At 45.4% G+C, this 23,675-nt stretch overlaps 1 protein-coding gene across 5 annotated transcripts in view; it reads left to right on the top strand.

The window, feature by feature from the left end:
* The window catches only part of LEF1 (lymphoid enhancer binding factor 1), a 108,816-nt gene extending 87,683 nt beyond the window's left edge, over window positions 1-21,133 (top strand). For 3 of the 5 annotated variants that reach the window (XM_081120954.1, XM_081120953.1, XM_081120955.1), the window contains 4 exons: window positions 4,298-4,405; window positions 9,056-9,104; window positions 9,763-9,803; window positions 19,940-21,133. In XM_081120954.1, the coding sequence (XP_080977080.1) occupies window positions 4,298-4,405; window positions 9,056-9,104; window positions 9,763-9,797 (192 nt within the window). In that variant the 3' untranslated portion in view covers window positions 9,798-9,803; window positions 19,940-21,133. The remainder of the gene's footprint in view (window positions 1-4,297; window positions 4,406-9,055; window positions 9,105-9,762; window positions 9,804-19,939) is intronic. The other 2 variants (XM_081120957.1, XM_081120956.1) reach the window with 1 other exon arrangement.
* The last annotated feature ends 2,542 nt before the right edge of the window (window positions 21,134-23,675 follow it).

Here is a 23,675-nt window from a genome sequence, read left to right as displayed (position 1 = left end):
TGACAGAAAGGCCTTGAACAGATAGCCGTGCTTCTGCGTGAACCTGGTGAATGGGGGCCCCTCTTTCCAAGACAGAAGCGGATCTGTGCCAGTCAGAAGCTTTGAGTGGAAGAATTTATACGGGCCAGAGAAATCTTTATTCTAGAAAAATCACTCTGACTCTTGAAGAATACAGGAGCCAGGTTTCTGGGTTGCCCCTTTCCTTATATCCCTCTGCCACCCATGCGAAGATACTTTTCTGAGCGCACATTATGCACCAGGCATTAGGCTGCAACTAGGACACACACTAAGATTTTTTTAATCCAGCCACCAGCCAAAAGGCTAGTCGGTCTTTCCAGGTATTTTTCTCAGGATTGAAATGGTTGTAGTTAGGTATCAGAAGAGTGGTGGGAAAAAATTGAATTTTTTAATTCAAATCACATTTCTCCATAATTACATTATAATTTGAGAAGTGCTTCATCATCCTTGTTGACACTCTTTATAAATGTGTGGTAGCTGCTTAACTATGCCTGCGTGTATTTGTTTTCACAGCCTCCCAAATTCCTATTTTGCAAATGAACATTCGATGATGGGGGTCTGACAACCTTTGTGAAACCTAGAGGACCATGCTTTAGCTGTTATTGATGATCATTTTTACCGTGTTTGCTACAAACCTAATACCTTTCAGCACTCAGGAGATTTCGGGCAGAGGAGGGCAGGCTTTCTTGCATTAGCGATTCCTGTTGGGTGGCAAAAAATGCAGCTATTTCCAATGTGCAGGACGCCAGGGTTCCAGGGTCAGGGTGCCGTGACAGATTATAGCTTTTTGGTGCCCTGCGGACAATACTGTGTGTCCCTGTGGATTCTTAAACACTTAATAACAGTAATTACAATGATTTTCCAAGCCGATGAGTGATTCCCGTCATCTTTGAAGAACTACGCCTTAAAAGCTTAGACTGATGACCATTTCCCCTGACCCTTTAAAAGAAGAAATCAGAGGAAAGGAAGAGTTGTTTTTATTTCAGCTTCCATAAAACTCTTAGCTTTTTTTTTTTTCTCTTTCCTTTTTTGAGTTAAAGGTCCCCTGTCCCTCCAGCAGGAATTCTTTACCTGCTTGAGAGAGTAGTAGGGATACGACGTGGAGGTATGCTTCCTATTCTTAATGCACGTTTCCCACAGTTGCTACTTTCTCAGCTCCCTTAACAATCCCCAGATCAGAGCATGTGTCCTTAGGGATGGTTCTCATTTGGGGTCTTTCTCTGTCTTTGATTTGGACACCTGTTTCTATTTATAGGTCTCTGAGATCTTTGATTAAGATCAGGTTTTCTCTCCTTTCATAACCCCTCTGGCAGAGTAGTCCTTGCTAATTCTTTAAAGTTCCTTGCTTTAAAATCATGACGTTTTACACTGGGGTAATTATAATTCTTAGAAGTAGAACTTAAATCCATCCCCTGAGCATTTCATCTTTGGGTTTTTATGCATCTTTACTGTATCTTTAAAACAAAAATGTTTATTCATAGGAATTAATAAGTTTTCTTTTTCGTATTATAAATAATAACACAAAATTTAGCTTCAAGATAAGTTTTTCTTTTTTTTTTAGGCCTTCCAGGCTATTAAAGGAAGTCTATTTATTGCAAATGTATTGTCAAGTTTTTTAAATCTTCGAACTGTATAAATTTCTTCAAGTTAAGTGGATATTTTCTCAACAACTTGGTAAATCTTGACAATGAAATTTAATTTTTAAAAAAAATTAACTCAATTTTTCAGTATAGAAAAGCATTTTTTAGTCAGGTGTATTTCAGAAATTCCTGTAAAGAAAGACCATCTTTCTAGTTTGTACTAGACTTTATTTTTGTTTCACTGCAAAACTTGAATACCATTGTTTGACCTACTGTTTTACTTTGGTAAATGATCTCTTTTACTGTGACCAGATTCTGAACATTAGAAATACCGGGAAACTAAAAGCAATTGAAAACGCAAGTAAATAGTGTAGTTTGTGCCCTGCTTTTTCTCCGTGCAGGTTGCTCAGTTATGTTAGCTCAGGTCTTTTTGCCAACCCAAGTTAGTTCTACTTTCACTGAAAAATACCTGATTGTTTGGGTAGAAGAGCCAGCTTCCCAAATTTGGGCAGATATGTTTTATAAAACTCATTTCAGGTTTTCTCAGCAAGTTATAAAGCTTCCAGAAATTATATAAGATTATATTGATATACTGAGATAGCATAAGAGAGAGATTACTTGTCAAATGAATAAACAAATTTATAAAGTATGACTTCTTTTGTAACTTTACTTCCTTTCTGTCTCCTGTTTTGTTCCTTTTTGGCAACACTCTGCCTCCTTCCAGTCACATTTACTTAATACCAGAACTGTGTGAATATTAATGATTAGTCTTTTCCCAAAACAAAACAACAGCAACAAAACAGTCAAGGCAGCTCTCTTCCTGTGCTGTTTGTGAGGGTCTCTAGCCCCAGGCCAGTGTCTCAGACTTAGGAAAGCTGTCCTGACTTTTCTTGCCTAGTTTAAACTGCCACAGCTGACCCAGACATGCCTCTTCCTAGTACAAAGAACTGGGTCTCCGGTAACTTTTTCAGGTGTTTGTTTTTTTCTTCTGCTCCCTCCCTGCCCCCTCCCCCAATTCTCTTTTAAGAAAAGCGTATTACCTGATTTAGGTTCAGGCCAGGTCCTGCTGTGTGTCCTGCTTCTTAACTTTAGACTCTGCACTTCTACAGCAGGTAAAAAATAAATCATCTACCCTGTCTGACATAGACGCTCCGGCTTTAAGGGGCTTTCAAAGGAAATGGACTTAGTTGACCTGCTGGAGGCTGGAGCGGTGGGTGGGCTGTGGCAGAAGGGGCTCTAGAGATCGGCTTCTCTGGAGAGACCAGAGCAGTGGGTGTTTGTTCTCCTAGGAAAGCTTCCTGGCCATCCTTCAGGGCCCAGGCCATGTGCCGAGGACTGAGACATCGCCTCCTCCCGCAGAGCTTTCTCATCAGTCTCTCCCCTGCTTCTCCTTCCTTGCCCCAATCCAGCCACGCCTTTCTCTTCTTTTCTCTTGTTCTATCATTTTTAAAAACAAGAACTGGGAAATTAAAATCAGTATTCAGGGTGGACATGAATGAGAAAGACTCGCCTAGCCTTGAATGGGAGGAGTGGAATGGGAAGCTCCCCAGCCCAGAGCTGGGGAGAGCAGGAGGTGGGGGCCGGGCTGATGGAGAGCGAGGCCCGCGTGAGTGTGCGCGTGGATGTACGCGTGCATGGTGCGGGCTCGGGCCTGCTCCTGCAGCTGCCGCCTCTAGAGGTGCCATCGCCTCTGGTTAGTGGGTCCCCCAGAGCTCAGCCAGGTCTCCTGGAAGGTTCTGCGACAGATCCGGGCACTGAGGAAGTAGGAAAAAATATCTGAAACAGCCTACTGGGGGCCTGGGGTAAGTTGTGTGCAAACATATGCAAAGCAGTGTGTAAATATAAGCTGCTTAAAATCCCAAATGGGTGCCTTGCCTACATAAGCAGTTGGGTTATATATGCATATATCAGTGATGTAAAGGGTAAATGGAAAGTTAGCAGGGTGCCCATCAGGCACTGTATTCTCCAAAGCAGGTGCTACCGCCTGAGATGCCAGATGGCAAAATAAACTTAGATAATGCTCCTTGCTTTCCATCAGAAGGAGGCGGAAAACCGGCCCCATAAGGTGTGCATGTGTGGTTGTACAATGTTATCAGTGTTCTCCCTGTAGACAATTAGTGTTTATGTAAGTGTGAGGAGAGGGTGAGGAGGCCCAGACAGACAGACTGACTTTTGATGTCTTGCTTTATGGACAGGATCAATACGAGGAAGGTTTCAGACTTTTCATATGACAGAGTGGGAGAGTGTCCATGCGAAGCAAGGATGTATCTGTGGAAAAGACATCTGGAAATTATCACATTTTGCATAAATAAGTGGTACTTAGGCTCAGATATCTCAATATGCTACAAACTATGAAAGGGGCTAAATTGGGCGTTGAGGTTCAACAGTGAAAATTCTTTTTAATTTGTGTTGGAGAAGAGAAAGGGTGGGTGACAGATCATTTTACTTTGGATACACTGATGGACTTTGATGTGTTTCATGTGGTATCAGAGAACAGAACAGAGAAACCGAGGTTTGAGTTTCTCTCCAGCCATCAGACTCCAGCTGATTGTCTGCAGCACTTGGTCTTCTGCCATTTAAAAATAAATTAGTGTTTAAATGCTTAATATTTTCATTCTTCAGTATTGAAAACACGAAATGTATATTACTGTTTCTACTTTGCTTACTTGTATTTGTTTTTCCCCCCCGTTTTGTTTTAGTGGCATGCCCTCTCCCGGGAAGAACAGGCTAAGTATTATGAATTAGCGCGGAAGGAAAGACAGCTACATATGCAGCTTTATCCTGGCTGGTCCGCAAGAGACAATTATGTAAGGCCCTCTGCACACCAGCGGCTCTCTGCTCTCGTTCTTTCTTTCTGTGACTTGCATGAATCTAATGCTGGTACTATGTCCTATTTTTGGAAGTTAATGGACTTTATAATAAAGATTTCATGGATATATCACATTTTGAAAGCTTTGAGCTGTCACAATTATTTTTTGCTATAAGTATTAGTAAATTTTTTAAGTGAAACTTTTTAAATAAGAAGAACACCTTATGTTTTCTTTCATAAACAAAACAAAGCAAATACCTTATCATTCAAATGTTGGTGAGCCCGGCCAGGTGTGGCTCAGTAGCTGAGCGTCTACCCTAGGATTCAGGAGATCGGGGTTCGATTCCCGGTCAGGGCACATGCCCGGGTTGCGGGCTCCATCCCAAGTCGGGGGCGTGCAGGAGGCAGCTGATCAATGACTCTCTCATCATTGATGTTTCTCTCTCTCCCTCTCCTTTCCCCTCTCTGAAATCAATAAAGATATATTTAAAATAAATAAAAATAAAATGTTGGTGAAAAATACATTTTTAAGCCCTTAAACTCATCATGTAAGGGCAACATTAGTAGTAACTGGTTACATTACCTTCAGAATCTCTTCTGTGCATACATTTTCATTTTTTACTTGGCTATAAGTGTGTGTGTGTGCGTGTGTGTACATATACTCGTGTCATGCTTCTTGCTCTTATATAGAAGTATTTTTTCGTTATGCCATAGTGTTTCTATATATCAGTCTTAATGGCTATACAGTATTTCATTGAGTGTCACAGGTAACCATTTTCACTGCTTTCAGATATTTAAATTGCTTTCTATTTTTTTACAATTGGGAATAATCCTACAAGGCGCATACCTGGACATAACAGTTTTCTGTATTTAGGATTATTATTTCTGTAGGATAAAGTTATAGTAGTTGAATTGTTGAGTTAAAGTATATAAATATTTTAAAGGTTCTTGATACATATTGTCAAATTGCTTTCTAAAAGAATTATATTACTTTATAATTCTTACAAACAGTGTATTTAAGTGACTGTTTTTCCACATACTAATCAGTACTGGGGGTAACATTTTTTTTCATATTAAAGTACTCTGATGTTTATTATGTATTTTATTCAGAGTAGATATTATCCTATTTTTAAAGTTGTATTAATTTTATTGGCAAAAATGCCTTATTTATATTGCCAATTATGTTACTACTTTAGAGTTTGAACATCTTACTTATGTAGTCTTAATACAGCAAAGTATTTCTACAAAAGTATTTTATAAATGATATGTGATACAGGGGAACAACTATGGCTACTTAAGCTCTTAATTTAAAAATTTAAAGAACATTTTCATTTCCCATGTGAAACTAGCATTCAAAATGAAATGCCAGCTAAGACAGTCTTACATGAAATTGCCCCTTTTAAAAAAGACGAGGTGACACCATTAATCAATGTGTAGTATAACATGGGGGTCATTGTTGTAGGTGTCCCCATGGGCTGCATGTCTGAGGTCATGTGTCCCATATAATGAGACACCAAGACTTTTGGAACACATTGTTTCCAGTGACATGCTCCGAAGAATAATTCACTACTGGTCAGGATTTGGAGCTTAAACACTGGATACAACCATGATACAGGAAGTAAGAGTCCTACTGTGTGTTTCTTACGAGCAGCAGCTCAGCAGCTCTCCTGAGTTGTTGTTTTAATAACTACCATATTGTCAATAGTCAAGAGAACTGTTTAAATGCTTTCTGTGTTATTTTCTAATCCTTATAATAATCCTGTGGCATAAATAGCATTACTGCATTTTACAGATGAGGGAAACTGTATGGCTTAGCTGCAAGTTACACCTGGGTCTCCCTGACTTCAGCATCTCCTGAGCAGACTAGTTAGTCTTCCAGGGCCTTCTTAAGAAGTCTACTTTAGTTGAAGAGTTTTCTGCCCTGAACTGGGCTTCTGTTCTTGGGGCAGTAATTAGTATCTTCTGGGTAGATGCTTTGTCATGCCCTTTAAGTGGGAATCAGTTTCAGAAGTGTCCTCTTGTAACCCTGTCCTGGATGTCTTCGGTATATGGTTTGCCTGAAAGGGGAGAGCTGACCTTTTCTCTCTGACCCAGGGAAGAGCTTTGCTGTGCTATGAGTCTGTACAGATGTTATGAGCATTGCTTGTTGAATGTCTTTGAGTGAAGTTTCTGGTTCTGATCCTTAAGTAAAGAAGTGAGTTTTTACTCTTAAAAAGAGATAAAAGAAACATTCCCTCCCTCCCTCTCTCTCTTCTTCTCTTCCATGTGGAGAGTTCAGAAGTTTTAAAGTCATGTGAATTTACCTTGAAAGATTTTCTTCTGCACAGTTTTTTTTTTTAATTTTTAATATGTTTTTATTGATTTCAGGGAGGGAGGAGAGAGAGATAGGAACATCAGTGATGAGAGTTATTGATCTGCATAATTTCTAAAGAAAAATTATTTTGCATAATTTGATTTTAGCTTTGTGACATACAATTTTTATAATAAATCAAAATAAGCCTACTAATTACTTAGGCAAACAGAAGTCAGTCAAGTGATAGCACTTTAGCTAAAGGTATTTTTAAAATAATAGAATAAGAAAAGTCTATACAAAGACCCTCCTTATTGTATCTTAGCATTTAGTGTTAGAATGCTCTCCTGATCCTCCCTGAGAGCATCGTAAATGTAGCTCAGTGATTTACTATTAAAATGCCCTATTCTATGGCATCATAGATTTTATAACTTCGGTTTTTTTATAATTTTTATAACTGAAGTTTCCATAAATCAACAGCAGTGCACCTGTTTTCTTAGGTGAGATCAGCCAAATACTTATTAGAGCTTTTAAATTTAGTGCTTAATAACTTTAGTATTAGATATAATTTTATGAAAAATATTTTTATGTTTACCACCCATGAATTTTGTTTTCTCGTATAGGTTGCTATTAATACATCCAAACTACTTGGCTCTTTTTGCTTACTGTAAATGTAGGTTCTCTTGACACACCTGATTGCCCCTGGGGTGCAGTCTAGGTTATTTCACCGAGGCCCCAGCCTCGCGTTCTCAGCGCGTGCCGGGTGGCAGCGGCCTGCTGACTCTGGCTGCGTGTGCGGGACTCGGGGACACGGCCCAGCACAGCACCCGTGAGGAGTTAGGTTATGGCAGCGAGCTCTGTGTGAGGGTGGGTGGGGGAGACAGGTGTTCCTGGGAAAGAGGACACTTGGGGTGTGTTAAAGGCCACATGGGAGGTATGAGGAGAAGGTGAGGAGGCGGGTCCAGACATGAAGCAGCCTCGCAGCGCCTTGTGAAAGCCGCAGCGATCGCCTTTGGAAGGGGATGGCAGGTGCCCTCCCTGCCTGCTCCCCTCCCAGAGCACCCTCAGTAACCTCGGATTTTCCCAGGGTCACTGGTGCCTGCTGGCTGCCTCGGTGTTTGTGAGGATAGTTTCAGGCAACTTCCCAAAGATCCACGGCTTCAGCGGTCAGGTCATGTGACATGAAGAAACGCTGTCCTGAGTGTATATAAACATGCCTTCATGTAGTCACACAGTGTATTCAATATGACCTTATCGTTTTATTTTTTGTTGTTAATGTGATTTTATTTCTTTTATATTTTTGTTAATCCTCAACTGACAATATGTTTCTTTTTAGAGGGGAGGGGGAGAGAAAAACATCGATTGGTTGCCTCCCGCACACGCCCCGACTGGAGATTGACCCTGAGGCCTTTTGGTGTAGGGGACCACGCTCCAGCTACCTGAGCCACCCGGCCAGGGGGTGTCAATGTGATTATTGCAGCAGACATAAGATAGAGATGTGGGATGTGATATGGGTTCTGTTACAGTTATTTGAAAATGCCACCCTCATCCAGGTTGGTCATTTAGTATTCATATAAATTAAATATGTACTGGCTGTGCCCTATGACAATTATTTTTTGAGGGGAACATAAGTATAGAAAATTAGACCACTATAAATGGGACCTAAAATTTTTAATTTGTGATTAAGTTGATTTTGAAATGTATTTAAAATTGCATGCATATCCATGTTATTGTGTCTGTTTTAGGAAGCAAGGTCCTTAATTGCCAGAAATACACCTTTGAAATTACCTTTAGTTTTCTCAAGTTCGATCTTACCCTTTTACCACTAGCCTCAGTCATGTCATTGCCTGCTCCACGGGGCTGAGGGTCCTCAGTTAGCATCCTGAACTTGTCAGTGTGTGGTGGAATTCACAGTGAGGAAATTTATCATGAATACTAGCAGAAGTGGGTCCTAAGTGTGGTGGTTAGAAACGAAAATTCTGCCTCCTTAAGCAGGTTTTCCTTAATCGGTTCTGTGGCCACAGCCCTAGGACATGGTATTTCCTGAGTATGTGTGAGACACCCCTCCAGTGTCAGTACTGATGATATTCATATGAAGTGATAGAGACAAAGGTCACAAAGAAACAAGAATTTATTTTCTTTTTCTCTTGCTTTCTGACAGTTTCCAGGTACAGATCGGGGGTGGGAGGAAGGCAAAGGGAGAAGCGGGGAGATGGGGAGAGAGGGAAGGGGAGGGGGGGAGAGACTGTGAGGCATCTTTGTCTCTTTGTTGACCGCCCGCCTGTATTTTTGTACCCCCTTCACCCATGTGTTCACAGTATACAGTTAGTAACATGAAACATGCCTGTCCTTTTCCAGGGTAAGAAAAAGAAGAGGAAGAGAGAGAAGCTGCAGGAATCCACGTCAGGTAGGCACCGTGTGACTTTTCAGTCCATTCTCAGGCCTCTGACAAACACCTTTGAAGTAGTTTGCATCTTTCTACACACACTGCTTTATTCTGCAGCTGTATCTTGTGATACTTCAACTCTGCTTTTCCTCCTGAAATTCTTTAAAGATGTTTCGGAGACCTTCTTTTCAGTGTGACTTTGTGGAGGCACATCTGAGGACTCCTTTCCCCACCCGTCACCCAGAGCTCTGGCCAGCTGTGGTGGTTTGTTCTGTTTGGGTTTTGCTTCCATTGTCTATGTTCTCTTTGCTTTATTAACACGTCTGCTCTTCTATTTGCATAACTCCTTACAGTAAAATTGTTATGATGATTCTATAATATGCTCCCTTATATCCCCTTGAGAATCTTTTCTGTGGTTCAGGTTATTTAAAAATATAAAACATGATGATAGGGTTTATCTTTCCTGTACATTAATTCAAGGTGTCACTCAGTGAGGTCCGATTTATTTCCCCTTTTTCTTTCATTAAAAGTAAGGCCACTTGTACTTCACAAATAAAACGGCTGGTATAAGAACCATAAAAAGTAAAGCAAACAGTCCACATGATGTTGTAGCTACTACGTATTTGGAATGTTCAAAACCTCTTCAGTAAAAATTTGTTAAAGACACAATTTTCTGCAGGTACAGGTCCAAGAATGACAGCTGCCTACATCTGAAACATGGTAAGAACGACTCTCTGGTCCTACTGCTGACACTAGTTATGAACAGAGGCACTTGCTTATGAATCTCCTTGCTCACTCAGCATTGCTCCTTTAAAGAGGAAACTCCACCAAAATCAAATTAGCGCTTTAAAAACTGATGGTTTTTATACCGGCTATGAATTTGCAATATGGTATGCGTTTATCTCTCCCCTTCTTCCCACTTTGCCCTTTAATCTTTCTCTGTTCCCATATCCTTCACTGTCTTCTCAGCCATTCCTTACTCCAATGAGTGGCAAATCTGCCTGTTTAACAAACAAACAACACCACAGACCAGCAAGCAAAACCAGGTCTTCCTCAGCAAACCCAGGGCCGGGTGCGAGGAGCCAGGCCATTCTATCTCAGGACTTGGCACTTTTTGCTCGTTAGAGACTTCTTTTCAATTGAGACAACATATAGGTACTTAAAAGTAATTTATTTGTTTCTAGTGAGAAAGAAAGATGTGCTTTATTTATTTTTAATATTTTAAAAATATGGCATGGGGACTACTTAACTGTATTCTGCTATCAAGTTTTTTCTTTATTGGTAACCATTGCTAGAGCTCTTTCTACTATTTACAAGTAATATTTATTTCATCCCCTTTTGCTCTAATTTTACTTTTAACCACATAACCACCAGTCCAGGGAACCTGGCTTTGTAATTGATTTGGTCTCTGCTAAGCTTTAAATCCACAGTGTGTCTGCATTTTCTTCCGGTGACAATTGTTTTCAAAGGAGCCACCTTGGATTCTATTCTCTCTCACACAACCACATCCAGGTGCTGTCCGTTCTGTCTCTTGGGTCTGTCTGGCTTTCCTCTCGAACTCCTCACTGCCATGGCCCAGCTCAGGAGCACAGACTTGCCATTGGGTTGTTGCAATAGCTTTTGGGTCATTTTCCTGCCTCCAGGCTTGCTTTCTGCCAGCTCCCAGAGGAATTTGCTCAAACCCAAACTGATTGTGTCACTTCCTGACTAAAAACAGTCAGTGCTTTTCACCATCTGAAGGGTGAAGTGCAAACCACTTAGTGCCGCCCTGCCGCTGCTCTCCCCTCGGCATCCTGCCTCCAGTCCCTCTGCTCTCCGCCTCTCCTGACCCCCTGCCTGTCCTTCCGAGTCCTGTGCTCAGTCCAGGCAGAATTATTAGCAGTTCCCAGGTAGGTGGAGGCCGCTGCGCACTCTGCCCTGTGCTTGGAGAGCCTGTGTCCTCTGCCTGAGGAAGGAAGGGATCCGTCTACAGTGACTGAGGGGAGCACCGGCCTGCAGGTCACTTGGTTCTTGGCTGGAACCAGGTGGCTCCTACTTAATCTTTAGACCTGAATTTTGGTGCTGAAATGTCAGTGGTCTTTCCCAAAGGAGCCAGCAGAGATTTGAGTACCAAATAGATCTGTTTGCCTGGGCAGTCTACTTCAGCTTTTTTTTTCAATCCTCACCCTAAGATGTTTTTATTGATTTTAGAGAGGATGAGAGAGAGAAAGAGAGAGAGAGAGAGAGAGAAACATTGATCGGTTGCCTCCCATACCCACCCTGACTGGGGCTTGAACCTGTGACCTAGGCATTTGCCCTGACCGGGAATCAAACCCAAAACCTGTTGCTGTACGGAACAGTGCTCCAGCCAGCTGAGCCACCGGGCCAGGGCTGTACTTCAGCTTGTAATCTTCATTTTCCTCATCTATGAAGCGGGAATCATAACGCCTACACCTGCCGTCGTGTTTGTGCCACGCGCCTGCATCCCTCCGCCACCCGCACTGAGACCTGGCCCACGCGCCCTTGCCTCTGTGCAGCTTCCCGATCTTACTCCCACTCCCGGTTCTTCAGAACCCACCCCTGCGGTTCTGTGACATCAGATTTCTTCTGGCCCTGGCTGGGTAGCTCAGCTGGGTAGAGCGCGGTCCCCATACACCAAGGTTGTGGGCTTGGTCCCGGGTCAGGGCACATAAAAGAATCAACCAGCGAGTGTGTGAATACGTGGCACAACTAATCGATCAATCTCAAGATCAATTTTTTAAACACAACTCTTCTAAACTAATGCGGAGTGGCAGGCTTTTCTCTGAGTGAGAAGAGGATCCATCATTCCTTCATCTAGGTGGCCAAACAAGGTATCCAGGAAATACCACCGATGCCCGCCTTTTCATTCACCCTAACAGCTATTATTTAAGGACCTACTCTGAGCAGGCCTCCCTGCTTGGTTGGTAGGAGCAGAAAGATGACTCAGTCACAGGTCCTGCCCCCAGAAGCTCATGGCATCATAATGGAAGTAATTCTAGTGACAATCACACACACACAGGACTTTGTGGGGGGTTTTGCTTTTTTTCTGAAAGGACGTTGTATTAATTCCTGACCCAGGTATGGACAGCAGCCCTCCTTCCGTCCTCTTCCTCCAAATGCAGGACCCTCCCACGCGCAGTGTGCTGAGGACCCACATTCACTCACCCGCATCAGCATCTTTAATGCTAGTTCCGTTACAAATCATGAAACACTGTGTTTCCATATTCCAGAGTTAGTTACTTGATTTTGTGTCCTTACTGATTAACATTACGTAGTATTTTACATTAGAGGATTAAGCAGAGTATATTTTTGTCCTAGAATGTATCCCAAACATCTTTTTAAAAAAATAAGTCGCAGTTGCCCAGCTGGCATGGCTCCGTGGTTGAGGGTTGATCCATGAACCTGGAGGTCACTGTTCGATTCCCGGTCAGGGCACATGCCCGGGTTGCGGGCTCCATCCCCAGTGGGGGGCGTGCAGGAGGCAGCCGATCGATGACTCTCATCATTGATGTTTCTCTCTCTCCCCCTCCCTTCCTCTCTCTGAAATCAATGAAAATATATTTTTTACAGAAGGTAAAATAAGTCACAGCTGTCACTGTGCTTTCTTGTCACTTACTTCTTTCTAAAGTTAAGGTGTCCTCTCTAATCTGTCCCAGAAAAACAAAATCAAGTGCCCCCTACCCTCCTCCAGCAAAAATTCCCACCAGCTGCCAGGTGAGGGTCCAGATGGTGGGGCTTTATGTCTTCAGACCCTCTAGTGAAACTCTCCCCTGGCTGCTGGGTTGGCCTTTAGCATCTGAAGTCACTGTCCCCGCACCGCCCTGCTTTGGAGAGCAGTACTGGCAGTCACTTGATGAGAATTACTGAGCAGAGAGGAGCTAAGATTTGTATTCATAGAGATTTCGGTAAATTACGAATGATAATATTCCTCCCCTTCCCTCCTTTCTCTTCTTTTTAGGAATCAGAAACTTCGATATGTATAGTAGTTGACTTGCTTTGTCATTATTCAGCATTTAGTGAGCACCTAATAAATGCCGGGTTGTGCGGTAAGACCTGGAAATAGTGTTGAATGAGGCACAGGGGCTCCCTGCTCTCAGGGTGCTTACACTGCTGTGTGGGTGGTGGTGAAAAATGAACAGGAAAGTGTATGTACTGTAATCAAAATAAAACGGGGATTGGGCTTGGCGGTCTGCTCTAGGTGGCCGGTCGGGAAGGACCCTTCTGAGGTGACACTTGGTGATACCCAGTTGTTACCCCTGAAAAATGGAGGGTGTTGTGTGTGTGGTTCTGGAACAGAGCAGCGGCAGAGAAATGGAGAAAGAAAGGAGAGGCTCGTGTTGTAGAAAGAGCTCAGACTAGGAGTGAGGCCCTGGCCCCTCACATTAGCCCCTGTGTTAGCCAGGTGGCCTGGGGCAGGTCATTAAAAGCCAGTGGACCCCTGGTTCCTCGGGTGGCGGGACTGAAAGGGCTGGTCCCGTGGCTCCTATAAAAATACAAAGTCTGAAGCAGCTAGAAAAATCTGAAGTCTTGCCAAAAGTCTCAAAGCCAAAAAATATATATCAAGGTTTTGATCATTAGAAGGTGAAAAAATGACCTTCTGTTTTCCATTCTTCTTTTTGTCACACACTCAGGCACTGAGTGTCAAGCACCGAGGAAGCCCAGGCCCATAGTTGTCATTCAGCAGGCAGGAGACACACAGGCGTTCCGGGCTCTTGGAAAGGGGGACCCAGGGGTGACACAGCAGCCCTGGCAGGGGTGCTGTGTGTTCTCCATGGGCCCCAGTCAGCATGTTCTGGGAAACCATGTGCACCTGCTCTGCCTGCCTGTTCCTTCCAGTGGAGGCCTTGCCCAGGGGCACCTCTGCCTGCCATTTCCCCAGCGGTTGGGTCCTGATAGCACGTCGCTCATCTTGTCAGGATCGATGGTTTACTCTGCCCAGGAAATGGAGGTCTCGGTGGCCAGGAGAGGCTCACACTCAGCCCCTTCCCTTGGCTTGTTCTTGTCTGAGATGGTGGCCAAATGTGTCTTCCCTCCTCCTATGTTTGTCCACAAATTCCTACTAAACTTGTTGCAGATGACACTTGACTACAGTGTTCCCTCGTAGAGACTTCATAGTGAGAACATTCAATGAGGAAAAGTGACATCTGCAGGTAAGGGCAGGCTTGGTCACACTGTCGTCCTAAGTTGAGATGTCTGTTTAAGGATACTGTGTGGCTAGACTATAGTGTATGTGGCTGCAGGGGTTCGAATTCTGCCCTCCTGCAGGCTGCCCAGGCGCAGCTGTGGCAGGAGCCTTTCGGTCACAAGGAGCAGGAACAACGCGTGCTGGCACAGCAGAGTAGGAAGCCTGTTCTAAGGGCACAGGGGCATCTAGTGGAAGCCGGACAGCTGGGCCAAGGAGAGCACTAGAGGGTGGCCTGGGAAAGCTGTCCAAATGCTGTTCCTGCCTCTTACGTCGGCCCCTCGCTGAAAATGGCTTCATTCTCGCCCCCGCAGATTGACTCCCTGAGTTCTTTGATCCACAGGCCCGAACTCCCAGGCTTATGTGCTGTTACACCCTCAGTCTCCCAGAGAGATGGTGATGCTTTCAGATTCCAGAGAAGGGACTCTGTTTGGCCCAGGTGGTCAGACTTCTACCCCGTCCATCATCAGCTGTGGCCAGAGGAGATGGTCACACTACAGGTGGCGGTCGGGGCTCACTGCCCTAACCTTGGGTGTGAGGAGTGGGGACGGGAGGGCCGCTAGGCAGCAGGTGTAGGTGTGCACTACAGCGCCGCAGCCGGCGATGGCCGGCCTGCCACATGAGCAGACCGGGCGGCTCCGTCTAGACAGCGTGTGTTAGCGGAGAAGTCGGAGGGGGATCGCACACGTAAAGAAAGCTTTTGAAACCTCTGCTGCGCAGCAGTATTCTTGCCGCCAATTCCTCTTCCTTCTTTCATGCTGAGAAGAGCTAGAACTGTGTGTGAGTTGCCTTGGGTAACAGAGACAGGGAACCGGACCCTTGGCTATCAGAGTTGAGCATGTGCCATTAAAATACAGGAGAGGGAGGGAAGTCTGAGGCTCGTTAAAACTCTCTTGAGACACGTAATATTCAGTATTGTTCATGAAAGCACATGAAATTGAATTAAGATCAATGCACAGGACTAATTGATAGGAAAAGGTATTTTGGACAAATTTTGTTTAATAGAATGTTTTTGTCACTGAGCCATCTGGAACTACCCTTCAGAGGAAATCAGCCCTTCTGAATAAGGGGGTTTCCCAGAGAACTCTAGATTTGCCTCTTAAGTTAACAAAACATATAATGTTTAACTCTTTTGGGTATAACTCTGTCTTTAGCAGAATACATGGAAATGAAACGTTTCCTAATACCTCCTGTCATTATTCCACAGTGTGCCTAATGTGACATCGTACGTGCTGATGAGGAATTGGTGTTGGTGGCCACTATTCTTAATGACCCCAGTCATGTTGGATTTTTTTAAAATCTGTTCTTGCCTTGGCCAGGTGGCTCAGTTGGTTGGGGTGTCATCCTGAGCACTGGAAGGTGGTGGGTTCGAGTCTCGGTTAAGGCTCATAGCCAGGTTTCGAGTTTGATCCCCGGCCAGGGCACATATGGGAGGCAACTAGCCAGTGTTTCTCACTCACATCTCTCTCTCTCTCTCTCTCCCCCAACCCCGCCTCTCCCTCTCTCCCTCCCTCCCTCCCTCCTTCTCTCTAAAAATCAATTTAAAAACAAACATATCCTTGGGTGAGGAGTAAAAATAACTTTTTTAAATCTACTCTTTATATTTTTGCCTTCCGTCTCTGAGACTGCGCCTCCCATGCAGCAGTATGTTCCTTTGACAGTACGTGGCTTTGGGAGTGAGAAAACAAAGCTTACGTGGATAATACATAAACCTGAAGGATGCGGGCCCAGCTGGCACGTGGGGGCTGCTGCCCTGAGGAGGGGCAGGGCGTGCCGCCTCCGCTCCAGGCTCTGCCCCGTCTCCTCTAGAGCCCACGCTGCCAGGCTGCCAGGCCGACTGCCAGCCAGGCGAGCGCTGGTTCTGCCAGAGCCGCCCGTGCGCCTCATGCAGCCGCCGTGGTCTTTCCGACAGAATGAGCAGGAAGGTGCGGTGGAGAGAACATGGGCTTCGGGCGCGAAAGCTAATCCTGCCGCCCGGGCGTGGGGTGGCCTCGGGCTCACTGTCTGACCTCTCACAGCCCTGATGGCCTTCCCTGTAAACGGGAGGCAGTTCGCCGCGCTGTGCACGTAAAGTATTTGCCCGTGCCCGGCACACCCCTCCTCGGCCGGCACTGCTTCCCCTCCCCCTCGCAGCTTCCTGCAGACGGCCACCTCGGAATCAGCAAGGCTGGGAACCACAGGGTACCCTTGGGGGTCACCTGGGACCAGTCCCTCTCAAACGACAGCGTCTTACATACCTGGCGTTGCGCAAGGCAGGAGTTCGTGCCCTGCAATAACAGGCTTTTGTCGGTTTGCCCTGCGGCAAGGCTGAAACTAGACAGTTGGCGTGAGGTGTGCAGGGTGCTGCTGCAAGGCAATCTTTGCAATTAAAATCTGCCTCTCCTCAAATGTCATGTCATAACTTTAGAACATTTAAAGTTCCTGCTCCTTGCTAGTAACATTTGGCGGGGGGATGAAGGAAAGATCTTTTATTCCAATCTACCTTTTTGGGTTGCTCGTCATTTCTGAACAAGGATGTGATATTACATGACACCAAGGGGGGCAGGGGCTTCACATAGTTCTACAGACCAATTCTGAGTGACTCCGGGCTTCACCAGTCGGAGGACACCCCTGGGAAGGGGCCTGGGCTGCGGAACCCCCTGGGTGCAGGCTGGCAGAGTATCAGCTCCTGGTAGAATCTCATGTTGGAGGTGATGGAGCAGGAATTCCACTTCCTTTTCTTTCCTTCCTTTGAGTCAAACCTAGAAAACTCTAACCCCCAGCATCAGTGCTGTTTCTCTCCCCAAACAGGTCCGTCCATGTTGAAACCTTTGGGTTTTCCTCTGGGCTCCTAATAAATGATTCTGCCCATTTGGGTGTCTGGTTCCATTTGGTTACTGAGATATTTTTTTAAGACTGGAGTTTGGTCCAGGAGAGAGAGCATCGTGGGTTTCAGCTGGGGAAGGGGCTCATCTTGTGCCTCCTGCGAATCCACTCTACAAATGGCCCACTGGCGGCAGTGACTCCTGGTAGAGGGAGCCTGAGCTTTAACGTACTTGAGATGGGCTCATGCCTCCCTTTGAAGCGGAGCAATAATTGCGGCTTTGATTGCACCGACCTCACTGGTGGGCTGGGCTGTGATGGGGCTCGCCTGGCCTGTCCCAGCCTCGCCACAGCCCCCCAGTGTAGTCTTAGATGTGGGAAGTCTCCAGTCTCCTAGCGTCATGCCTGTGGTTTCTTGAAAAGACTCTTGATTTGGCCAGTTTTCTATCTGTGAAGCAACAGTCAGGCCCCCATTTGTCCCACTTGGCAGTAAGACCTGGTCTGCCCTGACAACCCTGTATTTAGAGGAGCAGCCAGGTCCAACCGCCATACCAGATAGCAAGACAGTTTCTTTGCCAATGCATTTAAATATTCGTCTCACTATTGGGGAAGCACCCCGGTGGGGGCGAGTTGCCTTTGGTTGACAGTTGTACAGAGGAGTTCTGAAGCCAGCTTTTCCGGAGAATTTGTGAGAGGACACAAATAATGAAACAACCGTGGGGAAGTGTGACTACCTGGGAGAGAAGTGGCTTTATTAGATGTGGAGGTTCTGTCTGGACGTGCCTGTTATCTCTGTGGTGAATGGCCTCTTGACAGCCAAGCTTGCTCTCACACTTAGGTTAGTGTGAGGCGGGGAGGAGGCTCTTTGGGGTAAGGCTGGAGGGGAAGGGAAGCCTCATGAGTACAGACAGGTGCTACAGACAGGCGGGTGTCAAGCCCTGCTCAAGAAGCAGGGCCGCAGCAGGGCCTGGAGGTCTTGACCTCATGACCTCAGAGTCAGGCTACAGCTGGATTAGGGAGGAATCCCAACAGAGGGACAGTTTGCCTCCTTCAGCCTGCAGACATCCTGAGTCCCAGCACTTGACTCCCGCTGTGTGAGTCCCGGCCCAGGGCTGCAGGCTGTCCCGCGTCAGGAAGAGCGACTTGGAGCAAACCTGCGAAAACCTATGCTTCAGGACTGCAGTGCAGAGAGGAACTGTGGTGCCCTCATCTCTGTCTGCTCTGCTCCTTTCTCCTGCACAGGGGAGAGTCCTTGGGGACTGATCTGTGTGAAGGATCAGTACCCTGCTTACAATCAGAAAACCACAGCGCTGCAGTGTATGTTTTCCTGTTAAACAGGGAAAGGGTAATATCGCAGGAGAGTTGGAATTGAAGTTGTCATTGAAGACCTTCTCAGTTGACAACGCTCTGTGGTTGATTTCCTTCTGTTTTTCTTGTTTTATTTTTTCAGTAACTACCCAGATATACAGATAGTTTCTTCAGTTTCGATGAGTCATTTTGAGGGCCAGCATTGCAGTCATTATAGTAACAGCTAACACATTCACGGGCTCACTGTGCACCTTTACGCACCTTGTGGGTGTCAGCCTCCCTTCCTCTCACGGTTCCCACCCCATGGAGCGCTCTCCTTCTGTGAACAGCACTTTGCAGACTGGAACTCTCCCCGATCCAAAGTTTAGTTTTCGTTATTAAACTATTTCAAAGCTTCCTTCTATTTCCCCTCTCTTTCCACTCATTTAAAAAGCATAAAGAAATTCACTATTAGGCCGGTGTGGCTCTGGTTGAGCATTGACCCATGAACCAAGACGTCACTGGATTGATTCCTGGTCAGGACACATCCCCAGCAGGGGGCATGGAGTGTGCAGGAGGCAGCCAATCGAGGTTTCTCTCATAGATGTTTCTCTCTCTCTCTCTCAAATCAATAAAAAATATTTTTAAAAAGAAATTCACTATTAGAATTAACTTCTTAAAGAAAACTTATGCTAGTAACAAGGACAGCACAAACACGAATATTGGAACTCATCTGAGGTTGTCAGGGATTCAGGTAGAGTCTGACCGAGGAGGCCACCCCAGGTTCAAAGCAGGGAAGGCAGGTGCTCTCCCAGTGAAGGAACCAGACTTTGGGATGCTTTCACTTTCTTTTGTCTCTGTTTCATGCGGTTATAATGTTATATTTCATTTTTAATTGCTTTTTAAAATCTCAGCTCATTTTGGGATTTGAGGACTTTCCTTTGTGAAAGTCATTTATCATCAGCAGTATCAAACAAGAGCTACTTGAATACTTGTCAGGTGTACACTCCAAGGCTAACATTAGAGATCTTCATTATTAGGGAGGAAAAAAATCTTGAGGACTGTAAAATCTTAAGCAAAATTGGAGAGGCCTGTGCACCATGGACTATGGTGGATGGAGCACACCCTGGTCGCAGGAGCTGGCCGTGGGTGTGCACCTGCGCGGCTGCCTGGAGTACGGGTTAGTCCTGTGTAGTAGAATCACACAGCAGCTCCCCACAGTGGACCAAAAACCCAAACACTTTTAGAGGACAGCTCCTTCCCTGATGTGGCCATGCCCACCATTACAGTTCATGCTTGGCCATGATCCAGAGTAGTAAATGTATTTCCAAAAATAAATGTATTTCACATCATAACCTATACATGTACATGGAACCAAAATACACATTTCAATAAAATACACTTCTCATGTAGTCTGGGGTTTGGGCTACCGTGGGGCAGTTTGTTTTAGCCGTCACCAAATCAACAAAGTGGATTCGTTCCATGCAGAGGTCTTAAGTCCTGCACTGTATTCAGTAGAGGTTGAAATCTTGTAAAGGCCTGTGGCAAATTCACATTAACAGCATTTCGTGTGTTCCTTCCTGAGGTGGAAAACGAAGCTCATTCCCAACGTGCAAAGCCAAGGCGGCGGCCCCGGGACCTCTCCTGGAGATGGAAGCTTGTTGAACCCCAGACTGTCTCCACGGCCTGCCCAGTTGACCCCAAAGGAGATTGACACCAACTTCACCCTGAGGTCACTGCTAGAGACACTGATCCATAAAGACAATCACTGCCAAACCCCCTTTCATCTACTGCAAGAGCCAAGTTCCAAAATAAAGCATAAAGGGTTTTTTAAAAGAAAATTAAGAAGCACATGAGAATGCCGGCAGGCCCTGGGTCAGCCGAGCGGCTTCCTTCCCTCCCGTCCGCCGCGCACTTCCCAGCGCATCTCGCATCCGTACCCGTAACCTCTTGGCAAGGACGGTAACTTGGCTGCCCTTGCGGCCACGGGCACCAGAGCTGGCAGCCAGCACGTCCATCCACGTCCTGGCGGGAATTTGTGGCCGAGTTCCCTCTGTTCCTGTCTTCACTTTCCTTTCTCTTCCTTTGTCCCGAAGCTTTTATTTAATAGTGCAAAAGGATCAATCTCACGTTTGCTTCTTTTTTTTTTTAAACTTGAATCTTTTTTTAAATTTACACTTTTTAGTTTTAATTTTCTTGTATATTTTGCTAGCTATGAGCTTTTAAGTAAAATTCAAAGATCTGGAAAAATTTGAAATAAAAATGTACTCAGAAGCAGCCACCTTTTTTTTGAGGAACATCTTGTCCAGCAAGTGGCTTCTCTGTGAATGACCCGTAACAGAGCGGCCTCTCCGTCCCCTAAGGCGTTGGACAGAGCTAAACACGTGTAACAGCCAAGTCCACGCTGTTGACAGCAGTTGGCAGTACTGTTTCATTTTGTTTTTCTATCTTTTTTTTTTAAAAAATGGTAAACCTTAACAGATATTTCAGTAGACCAGTTTGCAGTGAATTTTCATTTCTTTCCTTCTCACCCCTTCTTGTAAAAAGCCCAGCACTTGAATTGTTATTACTTTAAGTGTTCTGTATTTGTACCTGTTTTTGTTAGACAATTAGTGGGATTTTATGCCAGTTGTTAAAATCATTGTACCCTTTTTTTTTAAATAGTAAGGCACAGCCTTTGCCCAAAACTGTCATCTAACGTTTGTCATTCCAGTTTGCGTTAACGTGCTGAGCATTTTTTAAAAGAAGCTTTGTAATAAAACATTTTTTTAAAGTGTAATTTTTTTAAAGAGTGAAGTTCCTGATTGGCTGGAGTTGGTGATGGGGACCTAACTCCATGGGCCGGGCCAGAGCTGGTCTGTCCACATCTGAGGGGCGCTGCTGGTGCAGCTTTCTCTGGGGACAGGCCCACACCTGCCTTAAAGGTGCTTCCTCCAAGGAACTTGTGTGGCGTGGGTCCCGCCACCTCCTCCCCAGGTGTAGCCGGAAATCGGGGCCAAAGGGAAGAAGAGCATCCCCAGGATCCAGGTGGGACTGACCCCCTTCCCGGGCCCTCGGACACCCCCGCGGGCTCCAGCCGCCAGCTTGCTGCCCTGTCTGCAGGTGCGCCGTGCTGTCCACAGCTCACTGGTTCTCAAACTGGGTCCCCAAGTCAAGGTGTCCCTGTGCTGAAGGAAGGTTTTAACTCCTATTTGTCTCCTCAGAGTTAACATTCCCTTGATATTTTGTTTTCTAGAATTCTCTCTTTTTAAATGTTTTTATTGATTTCAGGGAGAGGGAGAGAGAGAGAGAGAAACATCAGTGATGAGAGAGTCATTGATCGGCAGCCTCCTGCACGCCCCCCACTGGGGATCGAGCCCAACACTCAGGCATGTGCCCTGACCAGGAATCGAACCATGACCTCCTGATTCATAGGTCAGTGCTCAACCACTGCGCCATGCCAGCTGGGCCCGTAAGTCTTTTTTTATACTACTAGTATACAGGTTGGTATATCAGTTAAAAACATCAATATTTCATGATTTTCCACAGTGGTTTCCCATCTACTGAGCTAGCATGAGGACCATTCATACCACTGGTCTAACTTAAATCTCTCGCTGAAATTCTATCTCCTTTTTTCAGCCTCCACTACAGCTGGGGAACAGCTGGCTACCATACTTGTAATAACCCTCCACATACTGTACTTGAAGATTGCCATTAAATCACCCCTCAAATTTCTCTTCTCCAGGCTAAGTAATCCCAACTCCTTGAACCTTTCATCATCAGTCCTTTAATCATTTTTATTACTATCCTCTGGAACCTCTCCAATTCCTCTTCATTTAGTCCTAACTTGAACCAGGAAAAGTCTATTTTATGTTCAGGGGACCTACTTGTTATAAAGGTTTCACATTCATTTGAAAATTATCTCTGAGGTTTTTTAATGTACATGAACCAAGTAGTTAGAACTGTCTGAAGTCCCCACCATGCTCTTTTCAGGAGTTGACTAGGAAATCCAACAAAATGATGTAAAGAGGGGACATTTAAGTGTTACTTTTTTTGAGGGCGGTGGCATTGTAGCAACATACTGATTGGCTCCTCTGGACCTTAGAAATAAACCCATGAATAATAAAAGTCTGTTCACCAAGTAGACAGCAAGGATATAGAGCCTTGCCCAAAGCCCACCACAGTCCTCTCCCTTGGTTCCCCCTCCTCCACACTTTTGACACAAAAAATAAACGATGCTGAAAGAAATGGGTTGTTTGCATCCTCTCTGAGCCAGAGGCTCCTTTCCCAAACTCGGTCCCCTCCTCGTTTTTTATACTGCTTTCAGAGTAACTTCCCGGAGAAATTCGATGTCACGGTACAGGGCCCAAGCCTGGCCCATCATGCTCAAACCCTGCTTTCTGCCAACAGCGGTGCTGGGGAAGGAGAGTCAGGAGCCCTGTGGAGGAACAGACCCAGGGGAGCTATCCTGGGCACCTGTGGGCAGAGGGGCTCCTCCAGCCACTGCTTCTCTGGTCTTGGGAGTGACGTGGCTTTCTTTCCTGCAGCAGGCTCCGAGCTGGATCGTGTGCCAGCCACGAGGTGGACGACGGGCCTGCCTTTTTCTGGGAGCCAGCCTTTCTCTGAGGTCACAGTTGGCACGCTGGGCCTTAGAAGGGGTGTTTTCTCCTGGTTTTAGTTTGTTTGGTTGCTAGGATTGCTGGCAACTACCTGTTTAGATGGAAGGAGCCTTTAAACAGTTTCGTGACTACAGATGTCCCAAGTGCGATAATTTTTTCCTCTACAGTTTGGTCTAAGGCTGCAACAATATGGAAACGTCTAATTGGCCCATGAGCAATAACGAGATGTCTGTGTGGCTTTCCTTTGAAAGGGGAAAAGTCACGAGGGAGTAGCACATGGTTCTGACAGAAAAGGGAAACAAATTCCACGTGATGGGGTCGTTGCACAAATTACATTTACTACGTTTGCCACAGGATGTTCTCTTTCATACACAGAACTTCAGGAGCTGCCCTCGCTCCTGGGGACACATACAGACATACGCACAAAATTTTGAACTGCTTTTTAATAGAAACGGAATAGTTTGCAATTAAGCATCTTAAGACTGATAGAAGGATGTGATTCTAAATGCTGCTTGTATAACTGTATTATGGGGAAAAATAAGATCATTGATTTTGTTGGCTCTCACTTAGTGGGCACCGTTCTGGAAGTTGCTAGCCTTCTGCATGTCTCTAATGGGAAAACCTACGCTCCCCTCTGCAGCTAGGAGCGCTCGTTGAGGGAGGCCAGAAGGGCATACAAAAGCAGCTATTTAAAATAAACATTACTCACACGCGTCAACCTAC

This window comes from Miniopterus schreibersii (assembly GCF_964146895.1).
Source record: "Miniopterus schreibersii genome assembly, chromosome: 1".
Lineage (NCBI taxonomy): Eukaryota > Metazoa > Chordata > Mammalia > Chiroptera > Miniopteridae > Miniopterus > Miniopterus schreibersii.
The sequence above is the reverse complement of the archived record's forward strand: the minus strand, read 5'-3'. Positions and strand labels throughout refer to the sequence as shown.